This window comes from Galleria mellonella, unplaced genomic scaffold (assembly GCF_026898425.1).
Source record: "Galleria mellonella isolate WM207_F2 unplaced genomic scaffold, CSIRO_AGI_GalMel_v1 utg146, whole genome shotgun sequence".
Taxonomy (NCBI): Eukaryota; Metazoa; Arthropoda; class Insecta; order Lepidoptera; family Pyralidae; genus Galleria; species Galleria mellonella.
Window position 1 is genome coordinate 2421732 of NW_026441999.1, and position 22828 is coordinate 2444559.

The following is a 22828-nucleotide window of genomic DNA, read 5'->3' on the forward strand; positions in this document are numbered from 1 at the left end:
AGTACGTCGTAAAATTTCGTATATATTGCGCGGCGTCAAAACTAAGAATCGTTAATTATATAGCTGGTTGTGGTGCATTCCCGGTGGAAAAATAATCTAATCTGATTTAGGCCATTCATCTGAATCAGCTGTTTTCGTTGTAGCCAATCTGTCCCTTCTATTCTGTAAATTCGTATGTACAATGATATGAAATGACGAAACACTAGTGGAGGTTGAAACGGTGGGGGATGAAGTCAGGCCATGTGATTATTTCCATGTGGTTCCGGCATAGAAAGGGACACCTGTACCTTTTCCGTGGGTGTCGTAAGAGAACTTAATCGCCGAGGGATGGACAGCAGCATCCCTCTTAAAACATCGCTAAAACTGCGGTTGCCAATGCACCTGCCAAGTGTAGCAACTACTGGCAAAATCCCCCAAGGGGAAGACTTGTTCAGCAGCAGACAGTTAACGGCTGATATCGTGATGGCGATGCCGAGTAAAATTGAACGCTTACAATTGAATTCTTATTTGTACCTAATCGATTTAAAAGTGTATACTTCCTGGTGTGAGAATGATAACATTAGCACATTCCCTCTGTCCGGCCCCCAGGGCGGAGGGCGTGAAGCGTGCACTCAACAAAAAACACAAACAAACAGTAAAACAGTGTTGTGTGTAAACAGAGTCTGTTGACTTTTCAATTAGTGTGAGACGAGCCACGTAGGGAGGGAAATACAATTTGAGAGAAAAAGAGAGAAATTATGTTTTATTCACATCACACATATTGCGCTTAGATAAAGGTAACTGCATGTGGAAATTAACAAATAAAGTGTTGTTCTCACTCTTTGTCTTAGGTCAAAATGACTTTACTTAAGTAGGTTATGTACTAAACTGTACTATACACCTGACCATAGTAAGTTACTATAGTTTTTTAACTATCCCACGGGAACTCTTTAATTTTCCGTGAATAAAAGTATTTAAAATGTTGACCGGGGATGTAAGGTGTTACCATGCAAAATTTCATTTAGATCGCTCCGACAGTTTCGGAGATTAAACCGTACAAACAAACAAAGAGACAGAGAAGCAAAAAAATTGAAAAAATCTATTTGACTTCTAACATCTTTTTTTTTCTATGTACAGACATTTCACCTCTATAGTTTTATTATATTTATAGATGGGGGTCTCCAATTTTTTTTTCTATTTTCCAAAACTTGTTTTTTGGGAGTAGTAAATATTTCGTTGTACCGGTGGAACACTCCCTTTAAAGTCACTAAATAAATTTCATTTCATCCTTTAGTAGTAGTTCCAAAGTCCTGTTTTATCTATGAGCACCATAAAGGTACTAAAACAAATTAAAATGTACAAACAAGTATAAAACTTCTTTCTTTTTCTTTATAAGTCTTTTTCTTTTCCTCTACTCAAAGATTGTCTGGAAGAGATTGCTTTAGTAATAAGACCGCCTTTTATACTTCATAATTGAAGTATATATATATATATATATATATATATATATATATATATATATATATATATATATATATATATTTTCAAGTAGTGCGTGCAATAAAGTTTAATTAAATAAATAAATAAAACGTATCGTTGATGTAAAAACAAATTTACTTTAATAAATATTTGGTTTATTACATTTGAATAATTTTAAATTAATTTTAATTAATTTTAATATACTTTTTGATGTAGAATAATGTAATCTAACCCGTTTCTCACAATTAATTTTGAGATACAATACGCACCTCACTAATGTCAGCACGTGGCGCCACTCGTCCCACGGCAGTTACTCGGTATCACCGTCAAGTGTTTACAGACAGTGGAGTGTTGACGGAGTTCGTACAAACCGACAAAACAATTATATTAAGTAAACCACTTTCACATTATAAGTTTATAAAACTTAGAGGGTAGAAAAATATCTTCAATTTTTCTTTTATATTTTTTTTTTAAACAAGATTGTTTCTAACTACTAAGTAGTTTTGACTGCAACATTCATATTTTTTTTATTAGATGAAAATGTTATGGTAACCCCGCCTGCGCTAACGGTATACGCTGGCGGAGCACCAGTGAAGGGTGATAGATGAGGATGAAAACAGCCAGTTAGCCCATCATGATGAATTCATCAGGAATTAACCATGATAGTTTCCAGGGGGAACCGCGAGGAGGTCGACCTGGTTGGGTATATTGCTAGCAATTGGATTCTTAGTCTCCATTACTAACAATCCCTTTCCCCCCGCAACATCCATATTACTCGTGCCTACAAACGAAACACGAATAGCAGTCAGTTATATTACTATAGTTAGTTATACTACGCCGGTTTCTAACTTGTTACAGAACAATGTGAAGCGTGAAAGTCTCCTGCCTACATAGGCCGGGACGATAAATATCAAATGCCGCCTACGAAAATTGTGACCATTATTTTCTGAGTGCGAGTGTGAATTGCTGTGCATATAAGATAAACAGCGGGTCGCGTGCGGGCCGCGTGTGGGGCACACTGCACGATGACTCTATATGTAGAGCTAGGGAGGGGGAATTTTTTTTTTAATAGATGATTATGTAAGCACTACTGCCCACTCACTACTTCTTATGCCACTGTGTAAGGTTGACTGGAAGATATAATATATATATATATATATATATATATATATATATATATATATATATATATATATATATATATATATATATATATATTCGCCTGCGCTATTGGTATACGCTGGCAGAACACCAGTGAGGGATGGTAGGTGAAGATGGAAGCAGGTCAGTTGGCCCACCGTGACGAATGTGACGAATTCAAGAAACAACCACGATGGTTACCAGAATTCTATTTTTAAAATAATATTATTAAAATTTATAATTGACGTTAAATGTATTTTGCACGAAAAAATATTCTTTCGAAATTTTCACCCAGCTATGGTTTATTTGCCGTGTGGTCCCGGCATAGAATAGGCCGTCCCTTCCTTTTCCGTGGGTGTCGTAAGAGGCGGCTAAGGAAACCTAATAGTCGAGGGATTGGCAGCAGCGTCCCTGTTAAAACTTCGCCAAGGCCTTACTGCGGTTGCCAATCCGCCAGGCAGGCGTGGCAACTACTGGCAAAAACCTCCCCCAATAGGGGGAGGCCTATATTCAACAGTGGACAGCTAACGGCTGATAGGGTATGGTTTTTTATAATACTAGAGAGTCGCCTGGATCTACCCCTTTTTTAAGTAAAATACAGCCTGGCTACAGGTGAAAGGTTTTTTAAATCCCATTATATATTTTTTAAATTTACATTATACATTATAAATTTAATCCATAACAAACAAACAATCAATTTATTATCTTTTAAATATTAATTTACATATTTATGTAAAATTATACACTTATCTACAATTAATCAGCTGATTATTTAAATAACAAAGAAAGTTTTTAAAATAATCGTTTGGCATGATAATGTATCATTAAAATAGCAAACAAGCTGACGGCATTTGATGGAAAGTGGCCTATAGTCATGAACAATACCATGGACATAACAGAGTATACTGTTTCGCCCATGATACCCCCCATGCGTTGCCATTCCTGAGGACTCAGGTGTTATTCCTCTGTACCTAGTAAATTCACGCCATATCCCACCCTTCAAACCGAAACACAGCCATGCAAACACAACTGCTTCACGGTTGAAACGCGAATAAGACAGAAGTACGCAAACAGACGACTTTTGTACAAAATCTCCCTCTAATAAAAAACCTTTTATACTTTTTATGCCATATAGAATTGCTAACAAGCCAAATCATTTTGTACTTAAAAAGACATGGATGGACTGTGTGAAAGGTGATATGGCCAGAATGGAAGTGAATGCGGAAGGACCGCGAATAGAGAAGAATGGAAGAGAAAAACATATTACGCCCACCATAAATAATAATTGGGATAACGAAGATGATGATATTTATTTCTATTCCAATGTAATAATACATACATACAAACAAGCCATACATACATTATTATTTCTGAAGTGAAAGATATGCACCCATTCTGACCATATTATCTTTCACACATTCCATCCGTGTATTTATAGGTCTTGCTCTGCCCTTATAGCCATACTTAATACCTCACACTCATACTTATTACCTATCTAAAAATTTGGACAGAAATAAACAATTATCATAAAATAAATGTATTGCAACTGGAATCCACCCCTATTTCTCACTACGAAAATAACCAATAATTTATTAGATAAATTTCAATTTGCAACAATTCGGTTAGCACAACCCTAACGCAGTGCTACCAACATTATCATGGTAATAAAATAACTCATTGCATACGGTATTATAACTGTACCTGAATGTGATATCTATTTCAACTGGACAAGGTCGAAAATGGATGTGATATTCTGTTTCCCGCCTCGGTAATCTGTCACAACTTGTCGTATCCACCCCAAGGGTTGTTGCCAGTACAATTTATGTGTTAACATGATTTATGAGTTGGCAACCCTCGCTTCAACGTTCCATCCTACCGTATATTTTATGGTGTAAATAGCACATTAGGTAAGTATATATTATTAGGCTTTTTTATATAGAAAATATAGATAATGAAATTCTATAGGTTTGAAACAAAAACTATTATTTCACATTTATAAGTGGAACTATTGGTACAGAAAAAAATAGTAGTATTATACTAGCTTTTACCCGCGACTTCGTTTGTCTAACTACGATATTCTTGGTCCCATATAAAGTACCTGTATACATTTTATAGTGATTGCTTAAGCCATTAAAGCACTAAGAGGTAACAATACACTCATTTTCACATTTTATATTATATTATATTAGTATGAATTAGTTTATAAAAATAAAACAAATATAATTAATGGTTGTAACGAAAAAAATCAAATACATTTCAAACGTATACTCTCAACAAGTATCAAAAGCACCCAAATGCGTCTAACTAATTGAAAGTTAGTGAATCAACCCTCCGGAACGCACTACGCTAAAACAACAATCCGGTTTAAAATCCGAACTTGCCCATTATGGCCCCTCTGGAGCTGTCAATTTGACAGTTGACGTTCCCGCCACATTTGTAATGCGCCATGATAATTCTATGTTGTCTATTTCAATGGAATAGAGTTTAGAATGTTTAGTTTTTTTTATTTCGCCCGCAGCTGTGTGCATCCCCTATAAGTATTTTACAGGTCATTAAAAGAGATGTCTGCAGGGACGCCCCGGGGTCAAACACCGTGGAAAACGGGAAAATAATAAGTCTCTTACCGCTGTATATGGCTTGTTTGTATTTTGGTATTTGCTGACAATTTGACGCGTAATTTAGCATCTTTAATGTTATGAAGCCACTTTATAGACATAAATAATTACTTATTGAAATAAAAAAAAAAAGATGTTTTATCTATTTATTGTAATATTTCACTATTATTTAAAATAGTGTTGTTAAGAGATGGACTGGAGGAAAACCAGCGCTGTGCAGCTGTAAACATTGCACTGGGACGCTCGCAGCATCAGCTGAGTCAGTCCTTTTGCCTAATATGAGACACTTTTTACATATAATATTACTGTATTTTCTGTTGTAATTGTGTTTTTCTAGCAATAAATATTTTCTATTCTAATTTTTTAGTTGATTGGCTCATTTAATTTAATTTATATACAGAGTGTTTTCCTTAACATTACCATTACTTAATATTTATTCTCTTGATAAGATAAATTTATCCATCTACGCATATAATAAAACTGTAGAGATGGAATGTACATAGAAAAAAAATGCTAAAACCGAGTCAGGAGGATGTTAGGAGTGAAATAGTACACATACAGATTTTTTTTAATTTTTTGTTTCTCTGTGTATTTCTCTGTTTGTTTGTTTGTACGGCCTAATCTCCGAAACTGTTGGACCATATCAACATTTTTAATCACGGAAAATTAAAGAGTCCCAGTGGAATAATTAAAAACTATAATAACAGTTTAGTGCACAACCTACTTATGTCATTTTGACCTAAAACGAAGAGTGAGAACGATACGTCATTTGTTAATTTTGATCCAGTATTCCCAAACATAATAAAAGGTAGGTACATACATCGATACATACTAAACAGAAATATTCAAACCACGCGGACAAAGTCATGGGCATCAGATAGTGGTAAAACAAAAAGAAAAAAAATATATCGATAGCGTAATATTTAATTTACAAAATTCATCTATTTTTCGTCTTTGTTTCATATAATCCAGCTAACCCAACAGACATTGTCTGTATTCCAAAACTTTTTCTCCAAAAAAATTAAATTAAATTAATCAAATTGGTCCTCAATCAATAATCTGACATGTTCTGTCCAAATTAATTTTTACCTTTAAACAACAATATCTTTCCAACCGTTCACAAAAGTTTTTTTTTTTTTTTATAGGTATATACTAGTCTTGTAACTAGGAATATATATCTACTGAGTTATCAACCATATTATAGTAAACCGTAAAGCTAAACCACAACTTGATCCCAGTCTAGTAAATCTGTTTACAATATTTTGAAAATCAACAAATAGGACACAAATAAGCTAACGGAGCGAAATCGCCTCCAATACCAGGCTTAACCATTATCGTTCCAATCTAAACCACCTTTCAAAATTATCGATACGCTGTAACGAGATCTCTACACGAATATACCATTAGCAGTCATAGACAAGCGCGACCATAAACAAGCATTACGCAGTAGCCCTATCAGAAATCAACCATAGAGATAAAATCGAAGCCAACGCTGAAAAAAAAAAGAAAAAACTCCCGCCATGTCATGCGGATTAGTTCGAGCCCCCATTGTCGACGGGAACAATTGAAATCTATCTATCCCCGTCTGGCACACGTCTGTCATTGAAAACAGAGAGAGACAGATGTCTATCTATTTATTTTCATTTTACTATAGATAGGTAATGTGACAGTTTTCGTATGAAATGTTTGTTTGGAATAGAAGTTTCAATGGGACCGATATCCGAACAGTTTCAAAATGGGTTTTGTATTATTTTATTTTTTAATCCGTTAGCGTGACCATGTTCGAAAAAAGTTTAATAATAAATTATTTATATTACATACTTACTACATAGTATTTTATTGAAAATTCTTTAATAGATACTTATTCCTGAGCAAACTAAAACTTTGTAACCACACAAGTTTGAAGCACTATAAAACGCGTCAAAACTGCTGGAAAGTTGAAATTATTACTCGATAAATTTTAAATTCCTCTATCGAGTTTAGAACACTTGTTTGCAGTGGATTTACCCATACAAATTGGTTACTTTCCATTTTCATGGACATTATGATCGAAAATATTAACCTAAATCGCTCAGATGTTTAATAGATTTCTATTAATTATCAAAAAAAAAAAAAACTGAATCGATTATTTATGACCACAGAGTCATAGATACGACATGATAACCCTCAAGATAAATTAACTGTGTAAGTTCAATGATTTACTGGCAGAGAAAACATGTGTTAAGTCCGCCATAATATACGCATATATTTGTACTGTACTTTAAAGTTTATATTAGAAATTAATCATTTATTTTTATACAAAAAAAAAGTATTATTATATTCTATCTTCAGTGAAAGTGAAGTCTTAATACTCTCCATTCATATGAAATATAATGATTACCAAATACATTTAAACGTACCATATAGTCCAAAACAACTGGCACAAAACCGTGGCATTCCATTACCAAAAATAAAGAGTATTAGTCTATCTATGCTCACTGTCGTTGTCTATGGCAAACAAAAGCGCGCGTTTTGAGCAAGCGACACGCAGTCTGTCTTTGACCATTCATCGAACAACGTCTAAAAACTTAAAACATTCGTAGCAATTTATCATTGAATTTTCTCTCTTATACACATATTAAATAGACGCTGAAGAATGTTTTTTAAATGTTACAAATGTAATTTGGCTTGAGTAATGTGTGTTTAGTTAATGATTTTTAATTTCTATAGGGATTACAACTTCAGTTGACTTATGACCTGCTTTCGAGGGTTATGCTTGTGAGTAGCATATGAATAATGAAGTATAAATTCTTTCGTTACAACTTTGAACAGTGTCGTTTAGAATTGATTGCTATTATTAATTTTATTTAGATTTAGTTAGCAATGATACTTACTTATATCAACTTGAAACACAATTTTTTTTTTACAAAAATCAAAGAGTCTCTTTTATTTTGAATGCAATTTTTTATTCTTCTTATTTAAGAGTTTCCTCTTGTCGGTGGAACTAATTGATGCATTCTCTTCCAGCCAGCTCTATTCCAGACCATATCTTTGACCTCCCTATACATTATGACACCTAGTATTTATCTCTCCCATGTAGTTATTTCTCGGTCTTTACCTTCCTCTTTTGCCCTCTATTTCTCCTTCTAATATGCTTTTTATAAAATCGTCATTTTGTATAATGTAGCCCAGCTTTTTCCTTCTTATATTCTCTATTGTTTTTATTAATGTTCTTTTCTAATTAACCCTTTTCAAGACTTCCCCGTTCGTCACTTTCTTTTCTGTCCAGCCTATGCTTCCACATCTCCTTCATTGTTATGAATATAGATTTAACTAGTTAAGGTCACATCACTAATGGAACGGCGCATCACTATTGGCGCGTCCTCTCTTTCAATATATATGTCGTCACCATTGTAGTAACGTCGGTCTCTATAATTAAACCAATAAGTATTAAACAAGTCTTTGTCATTTATTACCAAGTCAATACATTCATATCCACATTTTGAATGCAATATTTATAAATAAGTACATCTGGACATATTATCCAGCGCCCTCTAGGTTAAAAGCGGAGTAAATTATTTTTTTTTAGTACGTTTGTTCCGTTGTGGAACAGGCTAAGGTCGGAGACCATGCTGCCTAGTCTTCAATATGATAATTTGTCTGGAATAGGAGTAAATTATTTAAGATGTGTCATAAAATTATTTTTTAAGAATGCAAGAACATAAATATAATGACGTAGACACGAAAAATAATTTATAGGCGTTTGTCATAAAATTTGTATCGTTTATATTCGAGATATTATGTTAATTTCCGAGACACGCTTCTGTTACTAATTAATGGTTAAATTATACGATATGTGTAAACTAAGTGTATGAATTAGTATTTAATTAGTATTGTACTAATAAGGAAATGGTCGTGCGTTTATGACATTACTAGCTGCTTCCTGTGGCTTTTCCCGCCTGAATCAATATATAAATTATACTTTGTTATGTGTCAAATTAGAATTTTACCTGCCCGTCCATCGAATTTCATTCACATCTGTTGAAGTTTAAGTGTGATTGAGTAACAAATATACAAACATACAGACGTCTTCACAAACTTTAACATTTATAATATTAATAATAGCTGATTTGATTGATAAGCCCAAAACAGTTTTTAAATTCTTAATTTCTATTATGATACAAAAAGAATATATAAAATTTCAAGTTTTTATTATTTTTTCAAAAGATTTTGTAATGTAACGTCGACGAGCATTAATATAGCCTATCAGGCCGACCATCAATTGGTCTCCCTAGAAACAATCCTAGTTACATCCTGGCAAATTTGTCACTATTGATCAACTGAGCTGACTTCATCCTCACCTATCATACTTCATGGATGCTCTGTAAACCAACAGTGCAAGCGAGGTTAGAAAGAAAACATTTATTGACAACAACAAAAAGTTACATAAATTATGAATTGAAAAAATAAAACTACATTTGTTATTGCCAACGTGGCCACCACTCAGCATGTGCTGCAGCAATGTAATTGCTACAGCGCTGATATTCTGTGGTGCCCATGCGTGACGTCACGAACGACGACAGCAAATATATATATATATATATATATATATATATATATATATATATATATATATATATATATACATATATACATACATACATATACACATACATACATACATATACACACACATATATACATACACACAAACATATATATACACATATACATACATATACATGCACACATACATATACACACTTAAAAGACAAGATATACCCATACAGATATGTACAATAATAATATAACAACATTATATTGTGGGTCTTCATATTATACAATGAAGCGGCAGTGTTATGCAATTACCATTCCATTCACGTCAAATACAAAATGCCAAAATATTTTAAATAATCTAATGTCAACAAAGTCAAGATTCTGCATTCAGTTTATCTAATCTACATAAAATCTACACACAGTATTAAACAAAAAAGAATCATTTAAATAGACAAATGTGTTTATGAATGGCGCTAAAACTAATTAATGTTAATCCTTGAAACGAAGAGTTCGGAATTAGACTCTGAACCAGTTCACGCTATTCGCATTGTACCGTAATTGAATTAATAATATCATAGATAAAAATAAAAAAAATATTTAGCATATTAAAATTGTAAAATATTGAATTTTCAATTAGGTAATTCAAATCCTAATTACCTGTATTAATTAGAGAAATTATACAGAAATTCATTCTGATTCGATACATACAGCACGATTCAAGTATACACATAGATCTCACACAACGTGATGGCTTAACAACTAGAACATATTAAATCTTAAGATCAGACCAGAAAAATAAAGAAAGTACACTAGTTATTCTGTGAAACAAATAAATGACAATCGCCACCCACCAATGTTAGTTTTTTACATCAAAATAGACAGTACAAAAATGAAATGAAATGTATCTACTTTGTAACATCAACGCCAAGTAACGTGAGGGTAGTTTAGGCAACGAAAATGTTTTATGATTATGAACATATTTTATGTTTATCGTACCTACTCATAAAGATTCTATTTTATATAATGCAAAGGTAATAATAATATTTTTTTATTATACGTATGTACGTACATATATTATGTAGGTACACTAATGCCTATTATTTAACCAAAGTATTAGAGACATCATTTTGTTTATTTCTCCGATCCTTTCCCATAGTTTAAATGAAACTTAAATTTAAATTCTTCGACACTAACTAATTTCAAGTTTATATGAATTTAGATTTATACAAAGTGCTGAGGATTTTCTTCTACCCGCCGTATTAGTAGAAATACTGTATCACGGTCAAGTATGAATCCATGTTTGTGACAAGAAATGTAAACAACCAAAGACAATTTCATCCGTAAAAGTTCAAAAGTGAGTTAATGCTTGATTGCAATAAGGTACAATATTGTATACACTGTAAACAAAGCGAGCTGCATTTTTAGAACATAGTAAATGCGCAACTTTAAGATAATTCATTGTTAGAATTGTGTACATAACTTTATACGGATATGTATATATAATCAAATGCGCATGTATACATAATCGTCACAGTATCCTTTTTATGAATTTGGACTATTTAATTGTTTTTAAGTATACATTATTTTATTTATGACTAATAACTTAACAAAACTATAATATATAACTATAACCAAATAACCAAAACAAAACTATAAGAGACAAACAATTAATAAAGATTAAATATAGACATGCATGATTGTGTTCAAGATTTATATGTACATATTATGTAAAAAATGCGTGTGTGCGCACGCACGTGCATGCGTGTTATGTATGTGTGTGTGTGTGTGTGTGTGTGTGTGTGTGTGTGTGTGTGTGTGTGTGTGTGTGTATGTGCGTGTATGTGTGTATGTATGTTTATTCATACTCTCATTAGATTTTCGGTAGCATTATTATCCGTTTCCAATAAATAATTATCAACTATTTTTTTACACAAATACGTAGAATACTTATATATTTCAACACATGCTGATACTCTGTTGTATACATATGGCCCCAAAAAACTTATGAAATTTTGAGCAAATCTAGTCTTAAAACCAGGAACATAGTATATTTTATCTTTTCTTCTCTTTAATGTTTTTACGTCAGTTGGTAATCTGTGTTGGAACACAATTAAATATTTTATGTACAATTTACGAACTGATAATATTTTTAGTTCTTCGTATAATTTATGTGTAGGATACATTATTGGCTTAAAAGTCATAGTCTTTAAAACAGCCCTATGAGCCCTCTCTAATGAAGTTATAAGGGATTTAAAACAACCTCCCCATATACGAATACAGTATAAGATGATAGATTGGCACAATGAATTATATATAACTTTTAATAAGTTTAAGTCACAGACATTTCTAATGTTTTTGAAAATGTATATTTGCTTACGTACTCGTTTTGTCAATAAATAAATATGTTCCTTCCATGACAAATTTTGGTCAAGAATTAAACCAAGATATCGTATGGAATTTGCCTTATTAAGACGATAACAATTACATATATTAACGGTATCTCTACAATGGTGTACCTTAATAACTATGGAGTCATTAAGAGGTTGAGTGTTATTTTTTATACTAAATGTCATAAATTTGGTTTTTTCTTTGTTTAATGTTAGTAGGTTGTTATTTAACCACTTTATTATTATGTTAAAAATTTTATCAGCGTCTCTGCCTACTTTTATCCAATTTTCACCAGATATCATAACAGCAGTATCGTCTGCGAATGTAGTGATTTCAACATTCGGTGAAGTTAATCGACACAGGTCGTCAATGTATACAAGAAATAATGTAGGTCCTAAGACACTGCCCTGTGGTATGCCATAGGTGTTCTGTTCTTCTTTACTAATGTAATTATCTATTTTAACCGCTTGCTTTCTATCTTGTAAATAATTTTTAAAAAGTTGTAAAGGGATACCTCTTATACCTTTATTTTCAAGTTTTTGGAGAAGTATTGGTATCGAAACCGTATCAAATGCTTTCTTGATGTCTAGAAATATGCCTAAGCATTTTTTATTAGCGTCTAGGTTTGACGACACATATGTTGTAACACGCTGTACTGCATCAACTGTGGATCTCTCTGATCGAAATCCATATTGATTAGAAGAAAGTAAATTTTGTTTTTCTAAATAGTTTATAAGTCTGTTATTAATTATTTTTTCTATAATTTTAGACAAGCTTGGCAGTAATGAGATTGGACGAAAGTTAGAAATACAATCACTGTCTCCTGATTTATATATAGGAATAATAATCGACTTTTTTAATGCATTAGGGAAAACGCCGCTGGAAAAACATAAATTACAAATTATTGTAATAGGAGTTGTAAGTATCGAACAAGCACTTTTTAGAAAAGATGTGGGAATACCATCCCATCCCGTTGAAGAGTTGTTTTTTAGTCCTAATGTAATATTTTTTACTTCCGTCTCATCTGTTGGTAATAACATAAATGAATTACCAGCCGTGGGTGTGGTATTTTTTAATTTGGAAGCTAATTCATTCTCATTGCAGTTGGTTTCGTCAAGTACATTCTTAGCTAAATTAGCTCCAATATTCGCAAAATATGTATTAATAAAGTTTAACGAAATTTGGGGACTAGATTTTAGATTGATCAATTCAGATGAGTTATTTTTAATTTTATCCAGATAGCAGAGATTTTTAATTATGTGCCATTGCTTTTTGAGGTTATTATTATATTTATATAATTGTTGTCTATAATATAGTTGTTTTTGTTTTTTTAAGAGGTTATTGCATGTATTTCGATATCTACTATAAGTTATTTTGAGAATCATATTATCAGGGTCTTTTTTTAATTTTTGTTGTAAATTATTACGATTTCGTATGCATCGTATCAACCCTGGAGTTATCCAGGGTTTAATAATTCTTTTCTTCCTAGATATTTTGTAAACTGTAGTGTGCTTCTCGAAAGCCTTATTTATTTCTGAAATAAAAATATTTGTAGCCATATTTACATCGTCAGTCAAAATTTGTTGCCAATCAATGAATTGCAACTCTTTAATTGCTTCTTCATAGTTTACTTTAGTAATTGTAGGTATTTTATTCTTTCTTGAAATTTGTGTTTTTTGTAATGTTGTTAATATACTACAATGGTCAGTTATTGAGGTATTACAAACCATTGTGGTTACTGAGTTTATCGTTTTCACAAAACAGTGATCTAAGCAATTTTTATCACGAGTAGGTAGCACGTGTGATGGAAGCAAACCATGAGATGCAAGTAGGTCCAAATAATCAGCTGTTTTAGTGCTGTTATTTTCGGGTTTTATATCAATATTTATATCGCCTAAGAGTAATATATTTGCATGTTGTTTTAATTTTGTGAGGACTTTATCCAGTGACTTCAAGAAATTTTCAGTATTTTGATAGGATGGAGGTCTATATACACAAATAATAGCAAAATTATTTTGGAGTGTGAGTATTAGACAGTTTGCATCTACTATATCTGTAGATTCGCTTACTTTAACAATTAAGTCGTCTTTAACGAAAGCAACTACACCATCATTCTGATTTAAATGGTTTTGTGTAAAATATGAGCTATAGGTCGGAATTTTTGGTATAATAGAATCTTTGTTCAACCAACACTCAGTTAGAATAATTATATCTTGTTGAAAGTTAATACGATCTAGTAAAACAGTAAGATTATCAAAATTTTTATTGATGCTACGTATATTTTGTGTAAAAATATTAAGAGCGTTTTCAGAAATGGGCAAAGACGTACCATAGAGCTTCTCTTCATCAACAATCATTGCACTTCCGACATTGACACTGGAGTCAATGTCATCTAATACCTCTAGTGTATTATTCATTATATTTAAAGTCAATAATGCAGTATTTAATGAACATAAGGAAGTACAATATTGAATCTTCAGATAAGCATTGGATGAGAGCTTTACTTGTGTGTGGTATATAAATGTAAATAAAATGTGGATATAATATGTACGTATGTAAATGTAATGTAAGTGAACTAGTTTGTGTATGAGTATATGTTAAAATGTAAGCAACAACACATGCAGTATCCATAAAAAATAATCTGAAATTAACAAAGTAAAGTATAAAATAAAAATAAATGTAACAGTATACAGTATTATGATTAAGAATATCAGAGCATAGTCAATTTTGTAAGCCTGGTAAATCCATTTTTAATGCCTCAATTTGGGTTAACATTTTGACATGTATGGTAGGAGTATTATCAGATTTTTTGATAAATACCTTACCATGTTTTATCCAGCAAAATTTGAATCCGTGGTTTTTCTTCAGCATTCTGGCCTGATAGTGAAGTAACCTCGTATTCGAAGTGAGGAGTTCCGATATAAAAAGTGGTCGTTTTTCTCCTTTTAATCCTAATGTTAAGCTATTTAGTTTATTATCCTCATGATCCATATTATATTTCTTTACAGCTGCTAAAATTTCTTCACGTGCTTTTATAGTCTGATATTGAACAATTATATTATGCTGATTTTTCCCAACTTTTTTTAAGGAGATTTGCCGTACTTCACTATCATTTAGTGTAATCTTTAAGGAATCTTGTATTTTTTTAACAATTTCTGGGAGTTCCTGCTGCTCAATTATATTAACATTGCGTATTTCAATTGAAGTAGCGTTTTGGATACGTAGGCTTTCTTCTAATGTATCTTCCAAATTCTGTATTCTCTTTAACATTATTTCATGATCTCTAACGACAGAGATCACTTTGTTATTTAGATCATTATGTGAAGCCGTTATTACTTCCAATTTTTCCTCAATTCCTCTCTGTGCCTTTACTATAGTTCTGTTTTGTTCTTTTATTTCTTCCAAAGATTTATGTAGTTGACTATACATACAATCCTGGTTTTTATTCATATTAGACACCATCATAATTAACTCATCGCGAAGTTCAAGTCTGTCAATGTCATCACGTTCTTTGCGCTTTCTCAAAGATACAAAAGCATTGTCCGTTAGATTAAATAAATCGGATTGTGATGAAGATCTTCTTTCGGGAGGCGAACGTTGAACGGACATGTTTTGTCTTAACTCGTAGCATATACTATGCAAGCACTTGACGTCAAAGTATTTTTTAGTTAAAGATTATATTAAAGCTGCAATCAATTATCGACACAACACTGGAAATAATTAGGTGTAAATTACTTTGTAGTGATTTTTAAATTTATATTAATTTTACGGGACGCAACTGCTCACTACAAGAGCCGGACGATCAAAAGATGAATAAATATTATAGATATATATCTAATATATAAAATTCTCGTGTCGCGGTGTTTGTTACCAAACTCCTCCGAAACGGCTTTACCGATTTTCATGAAATTTTGTGTGCATATTGGGTAGGTCTGAGAATCGACCAACATCAATTTTTCATACTCCTCAATGATAAGGGTAATCGGGTGGGTCTAAATTTATGACAATTTTTTTTAATTTTTGTTTTATTAACATTTAGCATTGAAAAATACAACTTCAAATTTGTAGTACGATAAATTTTCATGTATAGTTCTCGAAATTATGTATATGGTAAAACAACGTTTGCCAAGTCAGCTAGTATATATATATATATATATATATATATATATATACACGACATCATACATTTTCGCATGGTTATATTGCATTTTTTATGGTTTTATTGCTAGCAATGAGATTACTTATCTCCATTACTAACAATCCCTTCTCTCCCATATTATACTGTATTAGCCTGTAAAGTGTATTATATAGAGCGTGCGACTCTCCAGCAGATATTTGGCAGCTTTTACTACCAGGTGCATTCATTAGCATATACCAATACACGATACTGGTATCAACGTAACATTTCACGTTACCTTTTAAATACATTTACATTTTAGATTAGCTTTTCGCCCGCTACTTTGTACACGTGGATTTCAGAAGTAGGAAAACTAATGAAGTAGGCCAATAGATGGCGTAACAAGAGAAAATATACACCAATTTTTACACCCTTCTTTGCATACTGGTGGAAATTTCCATCATAACAGTGAATGCCCAAAAATTATATAAAAGAACAAGTTCTCTTTAAGTTGATCGTGTCTGGATACCCTTTGTCCATCCATTCCATGTCCATTGTTCATTGCAGGAAGAAAAAAAGCATAGCTGTCAAATTTATTTTTTAACCATTTTTCCTTTAATTTTGAACATGAATTATATCGCCTTGATTTATTTCACCAATAAAAAAAAATCATGTAAAAAAGGGTTAAGTTAGACCTTCAAGAATTTAAATGAGAAAACTGTGTCCAATTTAGTGGAACAGTTTCTGCGTGATACAGCACACAAATAACATTACAAACATACACATAATAAAGTTTTCTTATGTTATCACTTGTATGTTTTTTTTTTTATTGTTTTGTTGGTGTCAGTTTTGTTAATATGTAATCGATGACATAAGAGAATGTTGTGTACATCTGTAAATCTGTTGGTGTAAATGCAAGATGCAAGCCCTGTATCTCAATTAAAATTAATGTCTGTATTTACACTGTTGATGTACCTTTTAATATAAATAAATAAAAACAAAAAGCAAAATGTATAAAACAACAATTTCCTTCTTTATTATTATAGTAACAGAAAATGGTCACAACTCAGTTTATTGCTTTGCCTTCAAAAGAGCAAAACAAAGAATGTTCAAATAGAATGATAACCCCGTCTGCGCTATCGATATACGCTGGCGGGGCCCCAGTGAGGGATGATTGGTGAAGAAGCCTCGCTTCATTAGAGAGTTGTGCCAGTAGTTGCCACGCTTGACAAGCGGATTGGTAACCGCAGTTACACTTTGTTGATGTTTTAATAGAAAAGCTGCTGCCCATTCCTTGGTCATTTAGTTACCTTAGTCGCCTCTTACGACACCCACGCGAAAGGAATAGGTGACCCGTTCTATGGCGGGACCGCTCGAAGAATTTTAATTGATTTTTATAAATAATATTATTTTATTTACTTGTGTGTGTATATAAAAAAAAATCTTTTATTTAAATTACTGTCCTTCGTCCCCAGGTGTGAACCCGAGGAAACAGCGGCGGGAGAGGACCACTTTTACCAGGGCACAGCTGGACGTGCTGGAGGCTCTATTCGGGAAGACCAGGTACCCTGACATCTTCATGAGGGAGGAGGTAGCGTTGAAGATCAACCTGCCCGAGTCTAGAGTACAGGTCAGTTGCAATTCAACCTTAAATTTTACAAAAGTATTTGGTACAATGTCTTCGGCTTGGGTACTTATGTCCCACTCGTGGTTCTGCTACCAAGTGTTTTGGTAAAAAATTGAATAAGGGTCCATATCATCAGAATATCGTAAGAATAACCGCGAAAGCGCGAACCCATAGTCTATAGAAAAAAAACCTATGACATATGAGGAAAAAGAAGTGGTCAACCACACGGAAAAGCTGATCTCCGTGATGCAGTAGCAGACACGTTGCTTTGTATAAATAAGATGTCGTGTTCGATTCCCTATTGGACCAATTTTGAAAACGATCTTTTCTGAATTAGCCCGGGTGTGAGTATTTTGGGTTATGCTAGCAGATGTATATCGCCTGGTTCCTCATAACGCAAGATATCATAGCTTGAGGACCACGCGATTGGTTTAATTGAATTATTTAAATAAAATTTCAGTTGTACTTACCTTAAATGTTTACAAATATTATAAATGTGGAAGTGAGTTTGTTTATCACCTCGTAACTCCTTAACGCTTTCACCAATCGTTATGAAATTTGGTATATACATGAGAAGTTCGTAGACTTTTCGATTAAATCACGAATGAACAAAATTACCAGCACTAAAAAATACAAGTAAATTATTGTAAAAAAAAAAATAAGACAGTTTTCTAAATAGTTAAAGATACAAAATTTCCTTAAGATCACTGCCAGCTGGTAGGGTACCTAGGAGACTTGCTGCATTTCCACGCTGAATAGCTATGGAAATGCGTTGACCAAAGTATAGGCCAGCCTTCTGGTCGTCGATTAAATTGACATATAGAACAAATAATCTCAATTTGAAAATTGATCATTTAGTTTTTCAATCATTCATCATTCGGTCACTTGATTAATTTAATAAAGTTAAAAAAAATATTTCCTAATTTCAACTCGTTAGTTTCGTAATAGAAAATCACTTTTTAATCCTCTTATTTATTACAATCGTTAGATGATATATATATTTTTTTAAAGTATATTAAAAAACTATTCTCTCTTGTTTACCATCGTCTAATATGGTCAGGCACGCATAATTCCATTAACATAATGTATAATAACAAAATAAAAATACCATTTATTAGTCTTATCAAGCACACCGGCTAAATCCCAAGATTACCAAGTAAGTTTCAATTAACTCAAGATATGCCATCGAAAAAAAAAAATATATAATCCGTCATAATGGAAAACCACCCAAAACGCCGTTAAAAATAAAGTTAATAAAAAAAGCTTAGCGATCCATCACTGGCGACAGTCGATGCTTGACTGGATTCTAATGCGTTCAAACGTTCAATTTATATCAACACGGGTTCAGCATTAGCGCGCGCAATCGAATTACATTCGAAATACGAATTTGAAAATGGAATGATTCAATTGTTCCGTTAGCGTCAAATAATGGGCGAAGTAACAAGATTTGTTGTCTTTGATTTATAAGAGGAGATGTTAAATTACGTAGGAGACCATAACTGGGGCAATAGATAACTTTCAAAGGAAGGGATGGCCTATTCTATGCGGGGAGCACACGGATAGGACTATTAAAATTAATTTACTTGTTCCCTTTTAATTATTTAGTTATATAATAACTTTCAGTTTCTTATCCGGTCTTTTTTGCAACTGGTTTCCTCTATTGACCGGAAAAACTAAAATTATGATTCAATTTCCTAATAATTTATTAAATGTTAAATGATTCGTTAATAAATGCAAAATGTCTGTTTCTTATTTAATAACTAATAAGTACCTACAAAAATACATAATCATTTCATTATACTTTTAACCGATTTAAAAAACAACTATAATCAATATATCTCAATGCAATTGTAATTTTTTATTTGAGAATTTATCATCATCATCATCATCATATCAGCCTTTAACTGTCCACTGTTGAACATAAGCCTCCCTCTTGGGGGGTTTTGCCAGTAGTTGCCACGCTTGGCAGGCGGATTAGAAACCACAGTTAGGCTTTACAGATGTTTTAAGAGGAACCCTGCTGCCTATCTCTCGTCCTCCTTAATCGCGTCTTACGACACCTACGGAAAAGGAGGGGGTGGCCTATTCTATGCCGGGGCCACATTAGAATTATTATAATAATTTCCTGCGGGTTCTTCTCAGCAGATAACATCCCAAACCCAACAGAACAATCACTGCATAGTATAAAACAAAGTCGCTTTCGCTGTCTGTCTGTCCCTATGTATGCTTAAATCTTTAAAACTACGCAACGGATTTAGAAGCGGTTTTTTTAATAGATAGAATGATTCGAGAGGAAGGTTTATATGTATAATACATGCATAATATTGTAGAGAAACACTGATAAATTTAGAGGTTTCAAATGTGATATTTTTATATCAATAATTCCCTTTATCAAAATAGATTACTAAGATATTATGTATTATTTATTTATGTATCAATATTTTAAGTATGTTAAGTATTTTTTTAAATTAGGGTATGATGAGGCTGACATATCCTTATAGGATAAAAGCCTCTAAATAAATAAGATAAAAAAAAAATTATGTGATGTAATGTGCACTCGTGCGAAGCTGGGGCGGGTCGCTAGTCAAGAGAGCTAGTGAAGAAAAAAAAAATTACGATTTAAAAGAACGTGTAAATAAAGTATAGTTGGATAAAAATTATTTCTGTTCTATTAAATTCGGTTATAAAAGAAAACTCTTAAATTGTTAGAAACAATTTTATTTATTTATTTAAATAACTTTATTGACCAAAATAAAATAAAGTACAAAAGGCGGACTTGATGCTAGTAGCATTCCCTACCAGTCAACCTTTGGGATGAACAGTGAATCACGAACGTAGTACTTCATTATTGGGATAGGTAAAGAGAATAACAACTAATTATGTATACCTATACAAAATAAGCAATACATATATAAATATAAAGGAATATGCATGTATATTATAATAGATTTAAAAATTTATACTTATATAATTTTTTTTATACGACTTAGAATGGCAAACAAGCTGACGGCCCACCTGATAGAAAGTGCAGTACCATCGACATAATAGAGTATACTGTTTCGCCCATGATACCCCCCATGCGTTGCCATTCCTGAGGACTCAGGTGTTATTCCTCCGTAACCAGTAAATTCACGCCATATCCCACCCTTCAAACCGAAACACAGCAATGCAAATACAACTGCCTTACGGTTGAAACACGAATGGGACAGAGGTACCCTAGCAATCGACTTTTGTACAAAATCTCCCTCTGGTAACTATAAATAATATATAAATAAGTAAAATATAAAAGATGATGTTTGGCTACTATAGGGGGGCGAGGGGAGGTATTATTAGTAATGGGGTTTGACAGCCCCATTGCTAAAAATTTACCCTATCAGGTCGACCTCCACGTAATTCCCCTGGAAACCATCGTGGCTAAATCTTATTGAATTTGTTACGACGGGCTAAATTACCTACTTCATCATCACCTATCATCACTCACTGATGCCCCGCCAGTGTATACCGATAGCGCAGGCAGGGTTACTATTCCATTATCACTTATTAAAAAAAAATTATGAAGTGACCAATAACAATATAATTAGCTAACCAATATTCAATTCAGAAATGACCTATTACAAGACCTTATCTTAAAAAAAAAATAAACAAAAAAAAAAATAAGAAAAATAGCAATCACTAATATATACATATTCAGCAAACAGCATAATACCGGTTCGTGCTTCGCCAAACGTCCCCGGGATTATACCCCTACCATTTGCTCGCTATTGTCAATGAGTTAATAAGTTTTATAGAAAATGAGCAAAATGAATGAGTGAACGGCTGAACGGTTCGGGTGCAACGTGTAACAGATGCGGTGATTGCAATGTGTGCGTAGTGGTAACATGTTGGGTAACCGATATAATAATTGTAACGTGTTCTTACCTAATTTTATAGAAGGTAAATTAATGTAATAATAATATTAAAACGTGGAATAAGGCATGAATATTTTGTTTTTTATTATGAGATGTGTGTTTGTGTTTTACTCACCTAATAGTGTAGCGTATCCCTCAGCGTATCCCTTTAGCACAGGCGGGGTTACCATACCATTATCACCCATCAAAAAAAATGGTAAATGATGATAAGATCTAGTATGAACCAGAGGGAAACTTTGTACAAAAGTCGTTTGCTTGGGCATCTCTGTTATTCGTGTTTCTCCGCGCTCCCATTCGTATTTCTACCGTGAAGCAGTTGTGTTTGCATGGGTCTTTCGGTTTGAAGGGTGGGACATGGCAGTGAATTTACAGGGTACAGAGGAATAACACCCGAGTCCTCAGGAATGGCAACGCATAGGTGGTATCATGGGCGAAACAGTATACTCTGTTATGTCCATGGTACTGCTCAAGTCTATAGGCAACGGTTACTATTTTCCATCAGGTGGGCCATCAGCTGGTTTGCCATTCTAAGTTGCATAAAAAACACAGCAGCTAAACCAAAAAATACTTATTTATCATCAACTTGAATAGTCCTAGTTTTGATATCCTTACTTATACGTAGTAAAGTAAATGTGTGTGTGCCGCAACGGGTGAACCTTTCACTATAAAACTTGGTACACATTAACTATATGGAAAGAAACAGTAGCCTTTGTCATTATTTTAATTAATAATGAACGTAATAGGGATAATGAGGTCGATATATTTAATAGTAGCAGCAGTTATATAAGAAAAACCGTCGAAAATTATTCTCTCAGTGATTTTAATAATGTTTAGCTTATGTTTGCCCACTTATTCATATTTAGACTTTTAACTTTAATAATTAAATTTTCGTTAACTATAATTAACTTACTGTTCATTTATATATATTTAATTATTAAATTATTATAGCTGTAAGTTTCACTCAATATAAAGAGATAAATTTGAAATTATATAGGTACTAGATAGATATTTTGAAAAAAGGGGGTAAAGAGGTTTCTTC

General features: G+C 32.7%; 1 protein-coding gene across 1 annotated transcript in view; it reads left to right on the forward strand.

Moving 5' to 3' along the window:
* The window catches only part of LOC128200054 (homeobox protein OTX1), an 84916-nt gene that overhangs the window by 55686 nt on the left and 6402 nt on the right, over window positions 1-22828 (forward strand). Inside the window, exon 3 of the mRNA XM_052892049.1 lies at window positions 17730-17884. Coding sequence (XP_052748009.1) covers window positions 17730-17884 — 155 coding nt within the window. The remainder of the gene's footprint in view (window positions 1-17729; window positions 17885-22828) is intronic.